Source organism: Amphibalanus amphitrite, unplaced genomic scaffold (assembly GCF_019059575.1).
Source record: "Amphibalanus amphitrite isolate SeventyFive unplaced genomic scaffold, NRLGWU_Aamphi_draft 001254F_arrow, whole genome shotgun sequence".
NCBI lineage: Eukaryota > Metazoa > Arthropoda > Thecostraca > Balanomorpha > Balanidae > Amphibalanus > Amphibalanus amphitrite.
In genome coordinates this window covers 38,669-61,086 of record NW_024882747.1, presented here as the reverse complement: position 1 = coordinate 61,086, position 22,418 = coordinate 38,669, and the positions used below count along the sequence as shown (strand labels likewise).

The window sequence follows — 22,418 nt, the reverse complement described above, 5'->3', positions numbered from 1 at the left end:
GGGTGCAAGTATGAGAGCAAGCAACCTCCCCGCTCGAGTGTCCGCCTCCTGGCGGCAGACGGGCCAACCGGCCGGGGCCGACCGTCCGGGCGCCGTCCGCGACTGCGCCCGGTCGTCCGCTCAGCCGCAGTCAGTGGGTCGCGCTCGCGCTGAGTGGGGTGACGTCGCAGCTCCGCCGGTCTTCCGCACCGCGCTCCGTTCCGTCTCGTCTCGTCTCGTCTCGGCCCGGCAGGACCCGTGCAGGTGGGTTTGTGGGTCGTCGATCGGACGCTGGGAACAGCGGCGTCAAGTGTGGTCAGTGCTCTCTGAAACTGCGCCGGTGACGGGTGGTTCGTAGGATTAGTGTCAGTCTGAGAGGAGAGCCGTGTTGTGTGTGCAGATCCTCACGTACCCATCCGCTGCACCGAACTAATCCTGCACGGTGGAGCTCCGCACGCCGCAGCGACCGGTGCTGGTTGTGGGTCAAGTGCATCACGGCGTCACTGGGATAGATGAGACTGTCTCGGGAGTACCCCATGTGTTTGAGCCATGGACCGCCCCACATCCTCTTAGTAATGACCCATCACTCCCTCCTCTGGCACCGCTACCTGTCGACACTTGAGTTCCAAACACGGCGTGCACACAGTGCACTCTGCACGCTACTCCGTGCACGGCGCGCGATCTGCGGTGAGCCGATTTAACCCTGCCTCTAAGGGTGCCGGGAAGGTTGTGCAAAAAGCGATCACCTGATTAGTGGTCAGTCAGTGGTGCGGCATCTTCACCCCTGCAGGAGGCTTACGCTGTTATCAACAGCTAGGAAAGATGGGTGGGCGTAGCAAAAAAAAAAAAATATGGCGGTGAGAGTATGTTTGTGCGAATTACTCCAGCTCCAACGGATAATATGGGGTTATATACCATTGCGTACCATGTAGAGAAAGTAATGTTGAAAAAATGATTTCCCTGTTTGTGGTGTGAGCCCTGGTGTGGTCTCGAAGACTACGATTATCATTCGCGCTTCAGTGTGCTGCTTGCCAATAATACAATACAGTGCTCGAAAGGCAGAATATAGGTTTGGTCAGCGAACTGGTTGTTCACTAAATGTTCAGCTGTCTATCGATCTTGCGGCGAATTCATCCATAGTTCTACAGATTTTTGTATTCCATTTCTACAAAGATTTATCCACATGGACAATGGACATACAATAATATGTATATGTAGGTTCACGCGGCATTAAAGCCGCACTTATATCACTAAGCCTGCTTACTCGGTTTACGTTCAGTGCCGTATTATCATAGAATGTCAGATTTGGAATTGCAAACATTCCGTTCACCCGCGAAATACTATACCATGCACCTGCGCTGCACGTGCACACGTAAATGAACTCTTTGCATGTGGCTTGCCAATCAATTATATGAGGCCATTGTCCGAAATAATTAGAATCATTCTTTGATGAGTGAGCGAACACTCAAGTCTTGGGTAAGCCCACATCACATCCTCGCAGGACTAACGGTGCTTCACAGTCCACACCGCACAGTGCACATAGTAATGAATAATCGATGTAGGTACCGCCGCTTGGATATCTATCATCATTATATACCAATATTTCAACATAATTGCGCTTGCTCGAGATGCTTCCTTTTTCTTTCTTCAGATCATTGTCCTTTTATGATAAATCGCAGATGGCTTTAAATGCGAAATAATTATAATCATAGAACACGTGGCGGCTGATAATCGTCGGTTGTGAGGAAATGGGTTCGTTTTTGTACGTTTTAACATGTTGCATCAAGTATCCTTCATTAATTTCTATGCAATTTTCTCAGTAACCTGAGGGATTTTCTTTTGTTCTTTGCTTGCACAAGAGTCTGGCTGAACATGCCATAAGCGTCCATTTCCATCGCTACATTTGACAATATCGTCCACCATCTCTGTCCACTGTCCACTGTCCACCGTCCACCACGCTCCCATCCACCACCCAGACATTCCGGTGGACTCCTCCCTTTCCCCGTGTACAGCAGCTGACGTACCACCCTCCGTAATCCCATTGTCCCTTTGTCCCCCGACTGGCTGTGTGGCGGTCGGCACAGCCCGGTCAGCCCGTGTTTATAGACCAGATGGCGGCCCAAGTGGCTACTGTCCGTCGCTCTTCTGTAGCCAGCCCCCCCCCCCCCCCTCGGTCCCACTATTCGGCTCGCGCGTGGTCCTGTTTTTATGACCGTGTTTGGGATGAGAGCTGTCCGACGGAGCGGTCGAGGTCGTGCTGAGATGAGCATTCATCGGATTTATGGGTGTGTCTGTTTTCGACGTTGGTGCGGAGTCATATCATATGCCAATACATCACAATAAGATACAGATACACAACATTTATTGAGAGTTACTCGAAAGCAAATCACATAGAACGAATGCATAGTACGAGTCTCGTATTTCCATAGCAAATCTACCGCAGTTTTATGAAATAGTGTGAGCTCCGAATCAAACACACACCAAGTTACGCCCGTGTCCGTAACTGAGCTTTGTCACGTGCTCAGCACACCACCTCAGCTGTGTCGTCACGTGCACATGTGTGCCCTGTGCAGTGTGCAGTTTGATGTTTTGCAGAAGTAGGGAATGAAACAGAACTCTGCTGGCGAATCTGTGCACTTACGAATGTGACTTCGCGTGTCCGATAATTGACAACTCAGGAAGATTGTGTACGCACGCTCGAGTTCAAGTAGAAGGTCCTATCAAAAATAGATATGTGCAAAGGAAAACCATCGTTTTGAAAAAGAAGCACAACTACTTCATCCGTCCAACCATCCATCAATTTATAGGACCCTTCGTTCATAATCGTTATTCGGCTTACCACGCCATTCTGCCTAATAGCCGTCACCGCACCGCCGAGAGCAAGGTCCTACCCCAGCTGCAGGATTGTGAATTGTCTGGATCAGATGGTCTGCCAGACAACCTTGTCAGACAGTCTCCCAGGCAGCCTTTAGTCTGGCTAAGTAGACAGCCTTCAGTCTGGCAGGCAACCTTGTCAGACAGTATCCCAGACAGCTTTCAGTCTGGCCAGACAGCCTTCAGTCTGCCAGAAAACCTTGTCAGACAGCCTCGCAGACAGCCTTCAGTCTGCCAGACGGCCTTGTCAGACATGGTCTCCCAAGTCCCAGACTGCCTTCAGTATAGCCAGACAGCCTGGCTAGACAGACAACCCATATACCCGACTGAGTTTGACGTCGATGCGGCTGCAGAAACGCAGCGGTCTGCAGCGGGCGGCCGCTGGCGTTCATTTCATGGCTGTTGTGGCCGCTGCTCAGTGTTCATGTTGCTATCCACGTCCTGGGCCTCGTTTCATAAAGCGAGTCCGTAAGTTACGCCGATTTTTGGTCTTGTATTGCAATTGCATGTGAAGCGATGACGATAGTTGAAATCGTTCATTTTATTCATCTTGCGAGCAAGAACAGAACGGAGAAGGGGAAATAAATTTATGGCTTCACATGCGATTGCAATACAAGCAAAAAAACGGCGTAAGCTACGGACTCGCTTTATGAAACGAGGCCCTGGCTGCATTTGTCGTGGTTTCAACCCGGGTAGCGAGGGGTGCAGATTAGCCCGACTTTTGCTTTGGCCGAGGAAGGGGAATTCCGAATATCGCGAGCTGGCCAAGCGTGTTGAGATGGACGAGGGGAGCTTGTTATGGTAGATCATGACTGTGGAGTGGATGGAGTTCAGAGCGACAGGCTGGGATGAAGATTAGGGAGAAGGGTGAGAGCGGTAGGTTAGGGATGACAAAGAGGGCTAGGGGAAGAGGCCAGGAAGAGATGCCATAAGAACGGCAACACAAGTGTGTCAGATTATGGACTTGGGGGTTGGGTAATGGGTGCAGGAACGCGGATGGTGATAGTGTCACGGGATCAGCAAGGAAAACGGAACAGGATGGTTCGCTCCGTTAGTCTCTTTATCTGCGGAAAAGAAGCACTGCCATGCTAAATAACGAGGAAGCGATAAAGATATGCAGTTTTATAATGAAGGCTCGGTTGTGAAGGGTTCGCTGGTCGCAATTTCGGGAAATGCAGCGTTTTTGTGGACAGACAGGGCGAACTCTCAAGGTCGCTGCCAGAACCGGTAACGTGTTTTGGAGCCTCGAAAGCCGCGAATGGCCGTTGTTGGTTTCCACAAATGACATGTCGTGGTGCCTATCACCGATCGCAACAGGACTGAGTCATGCGTGCGATTTGTGCATTGTGTGGTGCAGATCTGCAGGTGGCTCATGACATTGTCGTGGACTGAAAGCATGAATCTGGGTTTGGGTATAGATTCACATTGATTGTGATTTTAACCAGTTCTGGAAACGTGTATTGATTCTAAATAAAGCGGCGACGTTTTCTAACAGATTGCACCGGGAAAATAGTGTTTCGTGATATACCAGCCAGTTTTTTTTCGTGTGATGGTCGATCCACTTTGTTTTAGCGGTCTCCTTGCGTCTATTTTCCTGCAATATTCCCCTTCTCTGCAACACTTCCCTGTCCTTCGTGGCAGCCAGCAAGGTTACCGTCTGGCTGACTCAGCCTGTCTTTGTAAGGGCTGAGCAGTGAGCTTGTTGCTGTGTGGCTTTGCGGTTTTGAAATCAAATCAACTAGGCATTAACTGTTCAATAATCATAAGTCAGAATTTCGAAATGTAAAAGAACTTTTAAATAAACTTAGTTTATGTGTGTGTGTTTGCCACAAAAAGTTGTTTAAACCTCTCATAAAGAAAAGAAGCTGCCTCGTCCACACCCCTATTGCAGCGTTTTTTTTTTTCAGTCCAGTATCATATTCCATTCACGCTCATTAAAGTCTACTTGATAAATTCATACTACACATTTCTTGCTAATTTTGATTAGGACGTCGAATCCAGCAGCGCGATTGTATCTGGATGATGTCACAAATCGGTAGCTTCGTGTCGGGTAGCCTCGCGACAAATTTACATTTCATCATCAATCACCAACTTATCAGCGATAGACAGTATTAACGAGCACTTAATTATCAATGGCATGCTACCACGAGAGTAAACACATTGGAACTGGCCCGCGAAGTGTCATCATGACCCGTAAACGCTCGGTAATGGTTTGGTACTGATTCACGTCCATATAGCTTGCAGAACCCGTCAAACGGCTCTGATTTCGGGTGCAATGAGCACTGTGTTTGTAATTTGCATCATTATTTCTTCCGCAACTTGCTTCTTATCCACTGGGTGGGACTTAAACCCGTTGCACCTAACGGGATTTCTTAAAGCCTTCAAACTGCTTCACCCATCTGAATGGACTGTGACGGCCAATTCTGCCAATGGATATTTGTTCTAATTTCCCAAAACACTTATGTAAATGTATGGTGCGTTTGGTGCCTTCTCACAATTTACGTTTAATTGGATCTCAGATCTACAGGGATCTCAGACAAAAATAGTGCTACAAAATGTAAAGAAATGTGTTAGGAAAGTGACAATGGCTGGCTTGACGTAACTAAAGATCGAATTCAGTTAGCTAGATCGGTTTCAAGAAGATGTGAAATCGGAAATGGAGCAAGTTCTTCGAAACTGCTCCTCCCACGCACGTCAAGCCCCTTCTGCGCAACCCCTTGTCACCTTTCCTAGTTCCGGGAGTTCCGTTTCCGATTGTGACCTCTTGTGTCACTACCGGGACCCTAGACATGTCCATCTGACATCTCTCCATATCCTCCTGTGAGCCAACCTTTCCCAATTGCGTCACTGTCTTCACTGTCCACGGTAGCATTCTGATGTCGCTCAATTTCATCGGTCGTGGTGTCTTTCCAGCGAGGGGGCTCGCATACAAATTGCTGCCCGTCGAGGAACGTCTGAAGGAGAAGGCGAGTCTTGACACATTGGAAGGGTGAGAATGCCCATTGTCAGGTGCTTACCGAATCTGCACACAATCTTCTTATTCGATCATGCACCGCGGTGTCAAAAATGAGTAACTCATGTCAGATTTTGCTATTGTTGAATGTTTTGTTGACGGCACAAACAGACTGGCTGTCGATGATAAGCAGGCTGTCACCTCATTGACGTTGGATTGGGATTCCAGCGAGTTCTGGATGACAGAGACGATCTAGCTGGAAGGTAGAGTGACTCAGCAGATGAAATCTGAATGATATGATAGGTGACAGATCGGGACCACTGCGCTTGGGAGATGACTCCCTGTCCCTCGGCCCTCAGTCACTGATGGCGGTATCTGGTTCGCCACGCGCAGTGCGGTCCAGACTGTCAGACATTTGACGGTCGCATGGTCCTCGGTCCTCGGACCCAGGTTTGGCCGTCTGAGCAGTCACTGCTGACGATCAAATAGTGTTGCGCAATTCGTCACCAATTGAGACACGAACCGGATCAATTTTTTACTGACATGATGGGGATACCTTGGGGAGCATATGCTGAAAACGAAAGTCGTCGGGCTAGCTTAGATATTCGATACACGTCATTGATGATTAAGTGTCCTTTGCTGCCTTTCTCCAATAACTTACCTCGCTGAACAAGACAAGCGAGAGAAAAATGTTTCATTACCGCTCAGTTGCCTGTAGTAGGCTTTGTTCTCCACTTGGAAACATTGGAACGTGGGAAGGAAGCTGCAAGAAAATGAAAAAAAGACAGATAACTGGTTTTGCAAGCATAGGAATAGCACATTTAATGCCGAACTTAGAGTCTCCTTTTCGATGTTTGAAGGTATTAAATATCCGATGAAGAACCCGATATTGGATAACTTTATCACCCTCATAACGAAAATCAGGAGATATTTATCACCACTCGATTTCATTTATAGCAATGAAGAATCAACTTCAAATATATTCAAGCGAAGCTGCCTCCTGTCAGCTGCCCCATGAGGCTTAGGTGGCAACACAAAGGCTCAACACTTATCAGTCCCGGTGGAATGCCTACCCTGTGCGGCGTGCGCCCCTGACGGACGTCCGATTGCAAAGTTCCGGCCTTTGCACTCCCCCTCCCCCGCCCACACCGCTGGAGCGAGACTTACCGTGACGTCACGTGTCTGATCGTGACGTCACGTCGAGTCAGTCCGTCAGTCTCGGGTGCCGTGGGCCGTCCGTACCCGGCGGCGGGGCGGTTCCGTCTCCATATGTGGCCCGGTTCGAGCCTCACCCGCGGATGTTTTTGGTTCGTGACGTCACGGCAGTGTACTGAATCTGGAGCGGGAGTCCGATTTGGCATGGCAGCCGACTGGGACAGCGTCCTTTGATGTCACGGCCTGAAGGGTAAGGGTGCTCCGGAAGGTCGTACCACGGGCTCCCGGGATTTGGGCCGTCAGCGCAGGGGTCGTCAGCGCGGGGACCCGTCAGCGCTGGGCCGTCAGCGCGGGGCCGTCAGCGAGCTGAACCGTAATTCCGTGAGGGAGATGACGGGTCCGTGCGGACAGAGCCAACAGGAGGTGACAGGGACCAACAGAGGGGTGGCGAGCCGGTTCCTAGGACAATGAAGTGTGTGCTCAGCCGCGAATATGCCAACAGAAAAGGCATCCAGAGAGCATACAACAGGGACCTCTCCGCATACATTCATCGTCGCATATTTCGATTGGAGGGTGGAATATTGACGCTTGTTAAACACAGAGGACTAATTAGTGGCGTCATATTAACGGCGAACCAGAGACGTAGGTATTCGGGAGGAATATGTGAATTCGGTATTGGTGGGTGAAGTGTTGAATGAGGGCAATATTGTAAACATTACCAGTATAGGGTAGGGTGGGGTAATTTGAACATGTGGGGCAATTTGAACATAGTGTGAAAAACACAAAATTACGGAAAATCCATAAGTGGCATGATAATAAGACCAATGAGGGAAATCATCGTAACTAAAAGGGCTGTCATATGAACAGGGTTTAAAGTTTCAGGGAATGAATATGTTGACGCACACTGTAAAAAATCATTTTCGCAAGTAAAAACGCCTAAAAACACGTCATTGCAACTTCATTGCAGCGCAAAATCTTGCATTGCTAGCGCCTAATACGCCACGGCTTTTGTTGTACAATGACCTAATCAGTTCCTTCAATCCAAGAAATTTGCTTTTGAAGCCTGTTTTTAAATATGGCAAAAGAACTTTTAGCGTGGGGTAATTTGAGCATAGTGTGAGAATTTTAGTAAAGACAGTGATAGCTCCGAAAAAAACAGCGCTCCCATTTTTTTTTGCCAATATATATTTTCGAGCCAAAGCAGTAGCAGATTAGTGATGCCAGTTTTATAAACTTTACGTCTAATATCCGTCTAATGTCCGGCATTTTCGTTGATTTCCGTTCAAAAATGTTAAAGTCAGCCATTTGTCCAAATATGTCTAAAAATCACGCATTAATCAACACTCAAAACTGTCATTTAAATTGCTTATAATGTAATTTTACCAGCCGAAAAGTGTTCATTATATTGAGAGCCTAACAAGCTTTTCATTCGCCAATCAATGCTATGCACGATTACTTTATCAAAAGCGCTGAAGTGTAGCAAGCCATCGTCCAATGTTGTCCAGTCTGCTACCTTTGTCCAACCAATTCCGAATTGGACATTGGACAAAATCAGCACTCCAAATATCCAGGTTTCGATTGGCACCACTATAACAGATGCAGTAAGATTGGGAGAGTTTTTGTCGAACAAAAATGATAGACGTTCTCGGTTAATTGAAGAGAAGCGAATTCTGTCAACTGACCGGCGTGCATCGTGCAGATATTGATACTCTGCAACTGTTATTTTTGTCGTTGTGTTGATTTTTCAAGTGAAGACATGTTTAGAATTGTTCTGCCTATTTGTTTATGGGTCAAACGACATCGGTGCTGGCGAGGCTATCGTTTTTATGACAGGTAAAGGCAGTATGTTCAAATTACCCCACGGTGGGGCAATTTGAACACACCGTGGCTTGGTGGAGAAGTGAGGCTATGCTATTCAACGTATGCTCGGTTCGTCCAAAAACGAGGCTTGCATGGTGAAAGCAAGTGACACTTGCGCTACTGAAGCAGTTTTTCTTCATCCAGGGTTGAGCTGGAATTTGGTACAACGGAGAAGACGTAAAAATATGTTCAAATTACCCCACACTACCCTATGAATAAGGCAATTGGATATGTCACCAGTTATGTGTTCCTCACAGTCCTCATGCCTCGGCTCTTTGGCATTTCACGGGCATCCTCGCTGCACGGATTTCGATGCTTTCATCTGTCATCCAATCCGATGCGAAACGTGAGATGAAGGAAATGTCTTGTGTTTCCCAGACGGTAAACGACCTTGTTATTTACCATTGACATCCGCTGATGAGTCCAGTCCATGACATCATCCCCACGGTGATCGAATATAGCAGATACATCACCCTGTCAATTACCATTATCGATCAATAATCAGATCTCACCATCGGTTCCTCCCCCGTCCATGCAGGTCCATCTGTCTTGCTCCAAATTTAAACGCTCTGTGTGTCTCGATCTTGCACATCACTCTCCTGACAATCAGCGGCGATGTGCCCATCCTATGACACTGCCCCCAGACGCCGCCCTCCTGACAGCCATGTAGCCAGTAACGGCTCTGCTTCTGCCCCGAGGGACCCAGCCACCCTCCCCTGGCCGCCTCTGGTCACAGTTCTGTATAAACACCGCCTGACCGAACGACCGGCCAGCAGCGCTGAGCAAATACACGATCCCGCGCCGCCGCCGGCGCTGGCGATGCGTGCAAGAAGCGGTGCACGGGGGCCATGAAACGCAGAGGAAGCGGGGTGGTGGTCGTAATAGGCAAGGTCGGAGGTCACTTCTCAGCAAGGAAGTTCAGAGGCTCATTGCCTTGGGCACTAGCTGCGTGCAACCTATGACCAAGGAGCAGAAATTACATACGAAGAAATGCGCTATAAAAAATTATAGTTACCACTTAAATGTCATTATGTGATCGATATTGAAAAAGAAAGGAATTTCCAGCAAAATGTATTTATTTTCACAAACAATTTCGGCGTTTCTTTATTTTGTTCCCAATATTTGGTATATTGCTGGGCTGTTTTACGTGTACTCCTCAGACCCGAAAAAAGAACGATTCACCGTCACTTTTGGTACTCCTTTCTGATGAAACCGTTGTTCTGTTATGATTTGTTGTTTGTTTGGAGGTTTGATGATAGGGCAACAGGGCTGACTGCACTGGAATACATTTCCGCTAGAATGGTTTTCTCCAAAACTGACTGCTGCAAGCAAACCTTGAGTAAACATGATTTGAGCTTAGCATCACAACTGCACATCCAGCACCAAACTAACTTTGACAGTAAGCGGATTAGCTTTTGTAGCTTGTGCGCCATGTAAACCTCGAATTCATCTTCATCAACTTCGACAATGAATTTGACATGCAACAGACGTTTAGGACAGCATGTCCCTGACTGAAATTCATGTCACACATCCCTTGTGCTCCGGGTGAAAGCAACATAACTTACATCACTTATAGACCTTAATTAATCTACTAATTTTTTCTTGAATATTTATCACTCGGGGACGTATAGCATGTAAACTAACAAGTCCTATAGGCTGCTTGCTGAAACATCTCTAATTGGTTGGCTTGCTGTGATTTATCTCGATATAAATCTCCAGCCACATCGTTAACTTGGCCCATTATTTGACTGCTTTTGCTACATGACAGTGGGTATGCGATGGGCAGGCAATACAATTTAACGGTTATATGCATGCAGGGGTTGTGTCAATCCTACGGGAGTTACAATGTGCAGTGAAGAGTTGAATATACGAACTCTGGCAAACTGTGCAAATGTGTAGCTATCGATACAGATGAACAGTTACGAAACACTCTGCCTGCTTCTGAATCTGAAATTTAATATGCAACCGTTCATATCAGTTGTCTGTTATATAACAAGTTTGTATAACAAGCTGACGGAGTATGACGGAGCAGCGAGGCCCAAAAGCGACCTGTTTCGACAGTTTGAAGTTATCCACGCAGAGTCATGCATCCCTGATGATGCGATGCTGCCGACTGTCCTGCCTTGGAGCCAAGCGAACGTCACAACGCTCAGCGCAACCACTGCACCAGCCGTGCACAGAACCCAATTATCATCAAACTTACTTCACATGCAAATGAGCTGAACGTGCATCACATCCAGCGTCGTTCGGAGCTGTCGTTTCGTTCACAAATGACACCTCTGTGATTCTAAAACACTACCATAAATAACGCTGAAGCCATCAGCGTGCGCACGTTATTTATGTAGCTCCAACACTGTCCTCTTGTGCGGGAGCTACGTGCGTCAAGGACCGTCTGTCTGAGCTGAAAGGATCCACTGTGGCGCGGGGAGGCGCACCCCGGGGTGGCGGGGGCCCGCAGAGTCCACTGAAGGAGGTGGTGCGACCTAGTGCGACCATTTAGCAGGCGGCCGTCACTGCTGATCGCTGCTTTCAGATGTCAGTGACGGGCGTTGCAGGCCGAGTGGCAGATCTATAGCAAAAGCTGGACGGCAAACACCCTTCCGGGCTTCTGCACGAATGCTCACTTACCGACGATCGTAATGGGAGGAGGAGAGGGTCAACCACATGAGGAGGCTGACGGCATTATGAATATCATATAAGAGAACGAGGGAACAGTCCTGGAAAATCTGCATTCCAATTACACCAGCAGCTTCCCCTTCTTTGAGGAATGAGAGCTGTAAGAGAGATGACCGAAGCAGCTCGGATGATGGGATGTTTGCCCGACTGCCGAGCAGCTCTTGCAGCTGTGCTCCACCACCGTTCTGTTCTGTTCTATCCTGAAGCAGCTCGGATGATTGAATGTTTGCCCGACTGCCGAGCAGCTCTCAGCAGCTACCACCGCACCGATCGCGTCTGTGGTGAAATCATCACCACCGACGGAACTCCCGGTACTGCAGATCTGCAGATGGCCCTCAAAACACATGTTCGTGTAATCGCTAGAACCGCAGTGGTCGCCCCAGAGCACCCCAGTTGCACGTCGCCGTCCACAAGTTAGCGATCACCAGTTGCAAGTTTCCAGATATCAGTCACCAGTCATCAGCTTCTGATCACCGATCATGAGCCACGTGTCACCGATGGTCGTGTCACCACTCACCAGTCACCACTCACGTGTCACCAGTCACCAATGGTCATGGCAGCTACCACAGTGATGTGTCCATGTTTTGGATGCTTATAGTTATTCGATAGCGTCCAGGATGTTGATTCAGCAGCATTGCAAAACCGGAAAGATGATGATTCGTTAAAAATAACTAGGGACCAAATACCAGGTCAGCACGAAGGATAGCAAGGCTTGGAATGATGACCTTGACTCAAAGCTGGCGCGAACATGCTTCAATGTTGACTAACGGATGATGTAAAATCATCCATGTGTTATCACTTATCAGCACGAACAAAACGCCAATCGTATAAGTTGAAAAGCATCTTGTTGTCCAGGAAACCAATGTTTACCGGTGCGCACAACTTTGCAATTAATATTCTCTTGTGCACGTCAGGCCTGTAGGTAAATGCGGTTAGTGATACTCTCACTTTTGTGTCTTAGCGACGAGCAGTCTGCATCCTCTGCGCCCGCCTTCACATCCGCTCTCCTGTTACTCCCAATCACATCCGCCCTTCCTGTTCCGTCTGTTCCGCCTTCAGGACAGCATGGTCCTGTCGCGGGGTCAACGTCCGTGCCGGTTTCGGCCGTACAGTAACTCTTGTCCAGACTGAACAGCGGACCAGCGAGCGCATGACATGTCTTCGGCGACACCCGCTGATGAGTGTTTATGTGTGGATGACATCGGACAGACACCGGGGGCCGAGGACCAGTCGATAGACCTCGCTGCTGCGCCGAGTCTGGGGTAGAGAGGACATCGACCTGAGGACTCATCGCACCTCGACTGGTGCTACGGGCCGTTATTTATCACAGGTCCAATGTGATATGGTTCGGAATTTTAAACTAAGATGACCAAAGTTTTGGTCGTATGTGGCTTGCAAGGGTTAATAGCTACAAAAGGTTCATCCATCAAAGAAAAGGCACAGAACTTGTCATTATCATCTCCGTGCTTTGGCCGTCGCAATTTGGCCTGAATACGGCCAAACGTTGTAGATTGCATGAAGCTTCCATCCCTCACGCTTCTTCCAGTTCTTTCAAAAATCCCAACCCTTCGAGCTCCATGCTATGAACTCCTATCCCAACTAATTCCGTAACGTCTACCATATTTTAATGCACAATAGTTGTATGCCCTTTGATGGTCCGCTGGTAAACAGGCTGCAAGGCGTTCATCGGCTGGTTGGTCTGCCTCAGAGATACCTACTATTTAGACTTCTCCTGATCATCAGTGAGCATATCTCCCCTCCCCATTCTCCTGTGCGTCTTAGAAGGAAGCGTGGTGACATCATCTTCTGCCATCCAACACTCAACAGTCCTATCGCACAGTATATTAGGTGGCCCACTGGACGAGTGCGGCGGGTTAGATGCGAACAGTCAGCATGACAGACAGGACAGGCGAGATGACAGGCAGGACAGGCGGAATGACAGACAGATATCAGATGAGATGGGACAGGAAACGATGGATCTGATGTACTGCGGACTTTGGAGCTTTGATATGCAACTGATGTATTGTGCTGCGTAAATGCCAATAACCAGCCATGCTAGATTTTCACAAAAGAATTTGGCTGACGTTGATATTTCTGCTGTTTCTTTCTGCATAAGTTTTACAGCGTGAGATCAAGCTATCCGTCCAAGATATCAAGTTATCCCGAAAAGCATGTCTGCATTTCAAAACATGTCAGGTGATACTCTAGCCGGAATTTCGAGGCATTTGCCTGAGATGATCAGTAGAGATATCCACTGAAATGGATTCTCCTGTCGGGAACTTCCTCTGTTATGCTCCCGGTACAAATGGTTCTAAAGTGCCGAAACGGTCCGATCAAAGGACCCATCGGGGCCATCCGATTACATTAGAGCTGCTGGGAGGTCGGAGGCCCAGACAGGATGTGGTCATCGAGATCGCGGCGTCTGTGTGGTCTTTCTCACCTCTGCTGACATCACGCCTCCCCTCCCCGAGGAAGTCATAGCCTGGGCCGTCCCCAGAGCGGGGCAGACCCTTCCGTTGTTGTGCTGGGTGATGACAGAAGCCTGTCACGGGTAGGCTCCGCTCCTCCTTCCTTTGTGAGTTGGAGAGGGGTGGATGGATCCCTTTGGGAGAAACGAGAGCGTGGACAATTTTTGAGTCAGATGCCTATCAGCTTCAGCGAACCTCTTTGTCGTTATTTGATGAATATACTGCAAAATGTGCAACAGACACAGGGAAATAGCAATAACTGTTTCACCCATGCATATTTGATCTCCATTGTTCCTGTTATCCATGTTGCAAAAGGCTGGATGACATCCTCTTATTGTGGTAATCCTTTTTGCTGATCTGCTTTTCTTTTAGTTCCTCTTATTCATCACCCTTTGTCTTCCATAATTGCACTTTCCCTTCCTCTTAGCTCGCATATACGAACAATGCTGCTGATTTGATTATTTTTAATGTCATCAAGCACACATGTTTAAAACATCATGGTTAACTTTTATAACTACATTATCATCCAATTTTTATAGGCCAAACATTGTGCCTTGTTGCGGTGTCATATCTAATCGGCTCAAATTCCATTGTGCGCCTTCGCGCCATGGCCTTTTTCTGTGAGCTGTGGGTTTAACGGACTGGCACAAGGTCAGTGATGAAACCTGTCATATTGTTACAATTATTCAGCAGTCCGTTACCTTCCTCAGCGCTTTGTGGAGGGACGAAACATCATTCATTACTAAAAAAAAACATTTATGCCCGGGCACTTGCCAAACACGCACAAATTTATGGGATTTGGGATACACTTACGTTAGATTTGGAGATCTGCGTATTTTGTCAAGCATAGCTGTACTTATCCGTTGGGATGCAGAGTTTTGACAAAAGGACTATATTTCGAAAACTAACTAAGAAACACTCCCATTTTTCTCAGTCGAGCTAACAGCTGTACTTTTGAGCTTCCTTGGCTGCATCTTGAGCGAACCCCTAAAGTTTGGATAAGATCAATGTCGAATTCGACAGAATGAAAACGAATTCAGCATCTAGAACTTAAAACGCATTCTGGGCGTCGTCGACATGCTGTCTATACCGTCGTCCTTCATGCAACCATCCTTAGAACAAACCAGGTGTATCATCAGACGGGTACCGTTTCATGCGTCATGTTACCCCTCCTTTCTGTCTATTTGGCGTGTCCCGGAGCAACCGCCTTTACACACCAGGTGGATGACTGACAGACACGAAACTCCGGCACCTGGATAGTTCTCCAGCGCGAGGTGCTTGATCAACACGACACCCCAACATTTTCCGGGGAGGAGTCACTAGGCCGCTTGCTGTCTGAACAACAGGTGACCCCAACACCTGGAGATGTACGCCTGCGTGTTCGGTGTCTGTGGACCTCGACACAGGCCCGCTGTCGCCCGTCAGTGTCAACCTCAGCGACGCCCCATTCTTGGAACAGCAGCCCGCGACAGCCGCCGCTGCGTCGGGTGTCGTCCCGCGCTGGAGCTGTCTCTGCTGCGCCGAAACTGTCGCTGTTGCGCTGCGGGCTGCATTGTGATCAGGCTGCCCATCCAATGTGTAGGAGTGATGAGATGCATGACACACACGCGCGGCGGCTCCGTTGCCGGCCAGCGCGGCGATTGAAACGCAGGCCTCATCGTTCCATCCAGACTCTCGGAGACCGGGCCTGACCTCGACAGACGCTGTTTTGATGCATCCCTGTCCTATACGGTGTCTGTTTGACCAGGCGCCGCTCGGGTGCGATGTTTGTTGAACGTTGAGGTTTGACGAACTGTGATGGAAGGGGGCGTCGTGGGGCTCATGACGTCGTGTGAACATTCGGTCAAGGGTCATTAAAATAACGGCCTGTGACAGACGGACGCCAGCCATGGGACCAGGAGTGATGGCTGGCGGACGGTTGTCACAAGGCCGCTTACATGGTGCGCAGTTGTTTCTAAATACGAGGCCTCACGAATGACAGATAGATGCCAGGTGCATATGCAAATAATCGAAACTTTATGCATAAATAACTACACTTGTTTTCTGGCTACTTAGCTGAATGATACCTGGTGTACCTGGTTATAAGTAGATATGTTTCAGTCGCTGTCATTGCTACGCATTCGCATTTCACTCATTGGCATTTATGCATCATTAATTGGTTCGGTCTGATCCTGGGTTAGATCTGCGAGGCAGCCCCTGTCGCCTTGAAGTGTTGTACAGGGTACAGAGCAAGTCACAGAGTCAAGGGAGCTGTGTTATTCATGGACGGTCTTTGCTGAATATGACCGCAGACCCGTTTACGTCCTTCAAGAAGGTGCCAGGACATCACTCATCTTAATTTACGGTAGCATGATTCTTCTCTTCATGAGATCGCGCACTTCAATTTGTCTCGTGAATGACTTGCCGCAATGTCAGACGACTCACGGACACCATTAGCTGTCGACGCTGTAGTAAATATACGACATGCGAGTGCTTATGTTCACTGCAAGTCTCGCTATGACATCAGACCGGGTGCGTTCCGCGCCCTTCCCGCTGGGCGCGGCCCTGCCGGCAGCATCGCCGCAGGGTGGTCCCGTCTGACGCCCTTCCACCGAAGGTCACTAGGCCGGCGCCACCTTCAGACCTCCGCCGGACCGCGAGACGCACCATGCGCCGACGGCGGCACGACCTAACGACGACATTCTTAGGCATAACAGCGACGTTCTGAGGACAAAACGACGACATTTTGGGGCTGATGGTGCCGGCTAGGGTTCCGCCTGAGTGACTGGAATCGTCGCTTGGATGATCTCTGGCCTGCCTGGAGTAAACAGTCGCGGCAAAGACCAGCACACGTTCCTTCTTGGTACCGGCGCACTAAGTTCTGGTGGCTGTCATGAGTCGAGCGGCTGAGAGGCGCGTTCTACCGTGGAGGCCCATGCACGCGAGGGGTGGCTGCAGCACGCAGTGAGCATCTGGAGGTGGTGCTGAATCTCTATGATGTTAGGGCATGACCTCATCGTTGACCCCTCGCGGTCGGAACGGGGACGCTGCGTGACATGGCGCAGACGTGACGCCAGATAGCCAGAGGTCTCACCCGTGATGTCATGCACCAGTCACATCTCGAAGCCATTTTCACCCCCGGAGCTCGTACGAAGATGTTTGCGATCGCCAGCGCACCCGTTGGGTGGTCACGTTGCCCACTTGTCGCATCAACTCTGAAGCGGCTGTTTGTCGAACCAAACGCTCTGAAGCGGACGATGCCTGGAGCATACACGCACAGAGCAAAGAGAGCCCGCTGGTGTCAGACAAACACAGGGCGGTCGACAGGCGCCGCGCTACACAGCCCGGCAGTGATTCAACACATCAGGCCAATTTCCTGTTTGCCGCGGCGGGTGACACACACTTTCAGACAGTCATCTACCCTGTGCGGCTCCGCTAGTGGTCTGATCCGTGGTGACAAGTCATTGACCCAACCTTTCCGGCTTCGATACGATCCGTGCCCGTAAAAACATTTATCTTGCTGGAGTGCGATGAGCCATTTTCCCGTGCTGTCTTCAGTTATTTGTAGCTCTTGTATTTGTTTTTGTATCACGTTCACTGTTGACTGCTGCTCTGTCGGTCCGTTAGATTTTCTTGTTATCCCACCTGCCTGGTTCTCATGTTACATCGTTCTCATGCCTGTGTGGTCCCTATGGCATCGTATATCCTTCAGTTGGTGTTCCCAATCTCTTCCCTTCATTCTCACCCCATCCACCCTCTATCAAAGCAATTACCGACGTCCTTTCTTGCGCATGACGCCGACAGCGCCTAACGATGCATTGTCTTTCAGGCGAGTCACTCCCGGTGGCCACGGGACAAAGGTGACGCAGCAGCGGCAGTCGCGGCGCGGCGGGGACAAAGGCAGCGCACGTTCGTCACGCGAACAGTCACCAGCGTGACGCAGAAGTCATGGCGGACGTGGAGGACGTTGGCCCAGAGCTGGTGATGGACGTGGCGAACGCGACGGAGGTGGAGGACCGCATCATCCACTACCCCCGAGGCGCCACCATCTTCGCCGCAGTGGCCTGCATCATCTTCATCGTGGTCGGCATTGCCGGTGAGTTGCACGCGCCGCTCGTAAATCGTCGCTGAGGGGCCTCTTCATTTGGGCGCGTGCCGGGCTGGACCCCAGGTGTCATGTCACCGCACCGCCCAAGATTGATGAGTTCTCACGCAACCACAGGCGCACCTACTGGTTATGGACTTTGGTTTCGACGCTATCACTTTCATCATCTGCCGGCGATGGTTCATTCATCAGCGGTGCTGACTCGTAATTGTTTCTAGCGTCAGGAGCCGAGCTTTAAAAGGCGGGGTGTCAATCCTTGTTTTGGGTCCATTAATCAATGTGTTGTGATTTTTCTTTCACTCCGGGGGGTCTGGGGGATGGTTTGGGCCGTTTGATTGTCGTCTGAGACTATCATTGACACTGTCTGAGTTCCCCGTTGGAGCACCACATCGTCAATTCGAAACTGAATCAACCGCCTTCTGTTGTGACCCGATGCCCTCGCCTTTTGTTTGAGGAGGGGTCGTCAAATGGCAGCCTGAACCGGTTCTGGGACCAGCCATAACTACCACTTTACGTAATGTGCCACTTGGCGGGTTATGGGGTGCACTGACGGGACGCATTAAACGGTCCCTGCCCCGGGCGGAGCGGCAGTCCCTGTGTCCTTCCGTTTGGCTCCCCCGCGCGGTATCCCCCTGCCGACACGGCGAGAAGTCACGAAGAGCTGATTTCGGGACGACTTAAGTTTTCGGGTGTGTGCAGAAAATGCAGCTGTATAGGCAATTATCGGATCAGTGTGAGTGACGTGCATCTCAAGCGTTTCATACTTCTTTCATTCATAAATCCTCTCAAGATCGTGGGCTGCTGAGTGCTGAAGTTGCCAAACAGGCTAGCGGTATACTGCTGTCAGTTGATGCATTACTCGAGCACAACTTTATCGATTATCCTGTGAGAGGAAGTCATTCAAGAATGCGATGCGTCAAGCCCACATATTGTTGCCAACTCGCGTTGGATGATGTTTTGGTCACATGCCATGAGGGGTAGAAACTGATGAGCATTTCAGCAATGAAGGTTAGTTTTCGGTGGATGTTTGTAGTGGGCTGTCAATAAAGCCTGTCATGGCAGCTTCCCACAAATAACGACCCACTAGGTTCATTAAGGGGATGTGATGTTGGGGAGAACTCAGAGGAGAAAGAAGAGAACGAATATGTGACTATAATTGCCAAAAGTATCTGCGACCGACTCAGATCAGATTCCTTACAATGGGCGCCGCCACCGGGGGGGACGGGGGGGACGCGTCCCCCCACTCTCAGAATGGAAGGGGGACGTCCCCCCCAAACTCATTACGGAGCGAGCGAGCGAAGCGAGCGTAGTCTTTCGTAGGTTAACGGAAATTTCTGAGCATGCCGTGGTCACGCTTTTGCTAGACTTATATCTCAGCAACCACTTGACCGATTTACATGCGGTAATTTGTGTAGGGTAGCACTAGATTCATTCCTTCTAACGAGCATCGGACTATTCCCGATGCATGTGAGTGACCCCATATGCACGTGCCACGTGAAAAACGAAGAGGTGTCAGTTTTGTAACAATTTCAATATCTCGGCAACTACTGGGCCGATTGCGCTGAAAGTTGGCATGTAGGTAGGTATACCCACTACTGTTAACGCCAGACCCCTTGAGACCCTAATTTTTCGCGATTACTTTTAAATGCGTGAAGGAATTTCAACCAAGCTCAGGACATGGCCGTTTCAAGACAGGCCGAAACTTTTACAATTTAGATATTTTATCGCCATTTCAATATTTCAGGCACTTGTCATTGACTCGTAATGTTAAATTTCGAGCAAGATTTTCATCCGGTGTGTAGAGGCTATCACCAGTCAGTCTGTGATACGTTATGACGTCACAGCTAAGCCCCGCCTCTGTGGTCTTGGCCTGCGGCGGTTTCGGGCCGGCGCGCGGTCACTCTCGCTGTGGCGGGGAGCAGGGACGGTCGAGCGGTGCCGAAAGCCGGCGGAGTTGTGCGTAGCGTCTTGGCTGACAGTGCCCAGAGAGCGACATGATGACTAAGGAGTCATAAATGCTCAATGCGCACTGCTTCTACAATGCTGATATGTTCGCTGATATATTTTTTTATAAGCTGCATATGACGGGCAGATGGCATATAACTGACATAAGGTTAGGAAATATTCACCTGTATTTAAAGCCTATGGCGTTGCAGATAATGCGATAATGGGATATCGGATTTCACCAAGTAGCTGCCGATTTGTCATTGACATCGCTATGCAACCATCGAACAACGCAATAATAAGTTAATTGCCTGAGCTTCACATCATACGGCTCGCTCGTATTTCACACAGATACCCTACATCAAAAATCGTATTTGTTAGGAATCGTTAACGTTTGTTCGAAGCACGACTGAGTAGTAGGTTGAGGAGTGATGGTCCTCTTGGTCCTATATACAAGAGTCAACAAGAGCCTAACATTTACTTGACCGTCTGCTGCAATTGACTCATAGCACGTGAAGCGTCAGCGAAATTCATAGTCCTTCACAGATGGCAGGGGTGTCGTTTGTACAGAGGTCGCTGATGGGCACGGGTCAATGCCGCAGTCGTGGGCGGAGCCTAATGTCATATGACGTAGAAAGCCTCTATCCAGGATGGAAAAACAGTTAACATTACGAGTCAATGACAAGTGCCTGAAATATTGAAATGGCGATAAAATATCTAAATTGTAAAAGTTTCGGCCTGTCTTGAAACGGCCATGTCCTGAGCTTGGTTGAAATTCCTTCACGCATTTAAAAGTAATCGCGAAAAATTAGGGTCTCAAGGGGTCTGGCGTTAACAGTAGGCAATGCATATCCATGTGCCACAGTTGGGGTGCTGCTGCACGTGCGCACATGCAGGGGTCGATTCCAGATCTCGAGAACGGCTGAACCGATTGTACTGAAATCTGATACATGGTTAGGGACCGGTTAGTAGGGTGCCGTGCAAAAGTCAGTTGGGACCCATTTTGCACGTGCGCAAGTGCAGGGTGCCGCTTCCAGATCTCGAGAACGGCTATGCCGATTGCGCTCAAATTTGGCACATCGTTAGGGACCGGTCAGAAGGGTGCAGTGCACAAGTTAGTTGGAGGTATCCCCTCGCAATTTCGCACGTGCAAGGCCCACCCCACCCTCTCGCTCGCTCCGTTGGTCGCTCCAAAAGGCGTTTTACTGGTTGTTATCCTACTCGAAATTTGATTAGGCCCTTCGGTCCAATGAGACCATTTCAGAGCCGCAAATATGAAACAATTAGTGGGAGACATTGGTCGGGGCAGCCACCCCAGTGAGCCTTTTGGGATGAACCCGACCAATTGAACAGGCAGCCCAGCCCACTGGCACTCACTGCACCCGGCAAAGGACTATAGCTCCAGTGGAGCCATTCCCGCATGGGATAGAGTTGCCCGTCCAGCCCGGAGCAGGGGGTTGCGGCGTGGAGGAGAAGGATTTGACTGTCCTGAGGATGGAAGAGATGGAACGGCCGGTGCCGAATCTGAGAGGGTCCAGGAGGTTGATACTCAGTATATGGGGTGTGGGCCTACATGCATTGGTCTGACCCCTGCCACCTCGGCCAACAAAATCTCCAGCTCTTATCCGACCTGTCATCGCGGAACTGCCGATTTTTGATATCGTGATCAACGTGTGTCGTATAACACGACTGGCCGAACACGGGCCTAATATATTTCGTCTAACCAGCCAAGAGCATGACTTTACACCAATCCGACCTCGAAGTCAAAATCCGAACATTTTCGAAGACTTCAACTCCAACTCTGGCCAAAACTGGCCAAAACAGTCAACTCCGACTGATTCCGGCTCCGACCCCACACTTCTGCAGTCACGCTACGCTAAATTTCCAGCTTCTAAGAAATAAGCTATACGGTTGACAGGACCAAAAACTTTGAGGCGACTTGACTACTTGACTTGGTTTTCCTGACCTAAGGTTTTCTGGTATCAAGCTTGTTACACGGGCTGCAAAATTCGTATTTTTGAGCAGTTTTGCCTAATGTTTTTTTTGCCAATTTTCGCGGCGCTTCGCGCCGATTCGTGCACAAACCAAAAAGAGAGATTTGTGACTATACAACGCCCCCTCCCCACGCGGGTATGCAATATGCATTACCTATGCAATATGCATTATCGATCATATTAGTGGCATACATCAGCAATTATACCGTGATAGAACACTAGGCTTTGCCGTGTCAAACTGAATCGGACATCAGATGTGTGTATAGGTAGGTACTCGGTGGGAATACGGTCTATAGCCATTACTTTAAGGAAATACCTAAACATGGGTGTCCATTTCCGCCAAGTCGGGGGTGCCCGAGCTCTCCAAATTCCCCGCCGGCTCGGCCGGCTTGGCTTTGGAGCCTCAACAGACCGCGCGGGTCAAGGTCACC

General features: G+C 49.4%; 1 protein-coding gene across 1 annotated transcript in view; it reads left to right on the top strand.

Moving 5' to 3' along the window:
- The first annotated feature begins 129 nt into the window (after positions 1-129).
- The window catches only part of LOC122371533 (protein trapped in endoderm-1-like), a 36,618-nt gene continuing 14,329 nt past the window's right edge, over positions 130-22,418 (top strand). Inside the window, exons 1-2 of the mRNA XM_043347915.1 lie at positions 130-243; positions 17,774-18,040. Coding sequence (XP_043203850.1) covers positions 17,893-18,040 — 148 coding nt within the window. The 5' untranslated portion in view covers positions 130-243; positions 17,774-17,892. The remainder of the gene's footprint in view (positions 244-17,773; positions 18,041-22,418) is intronic.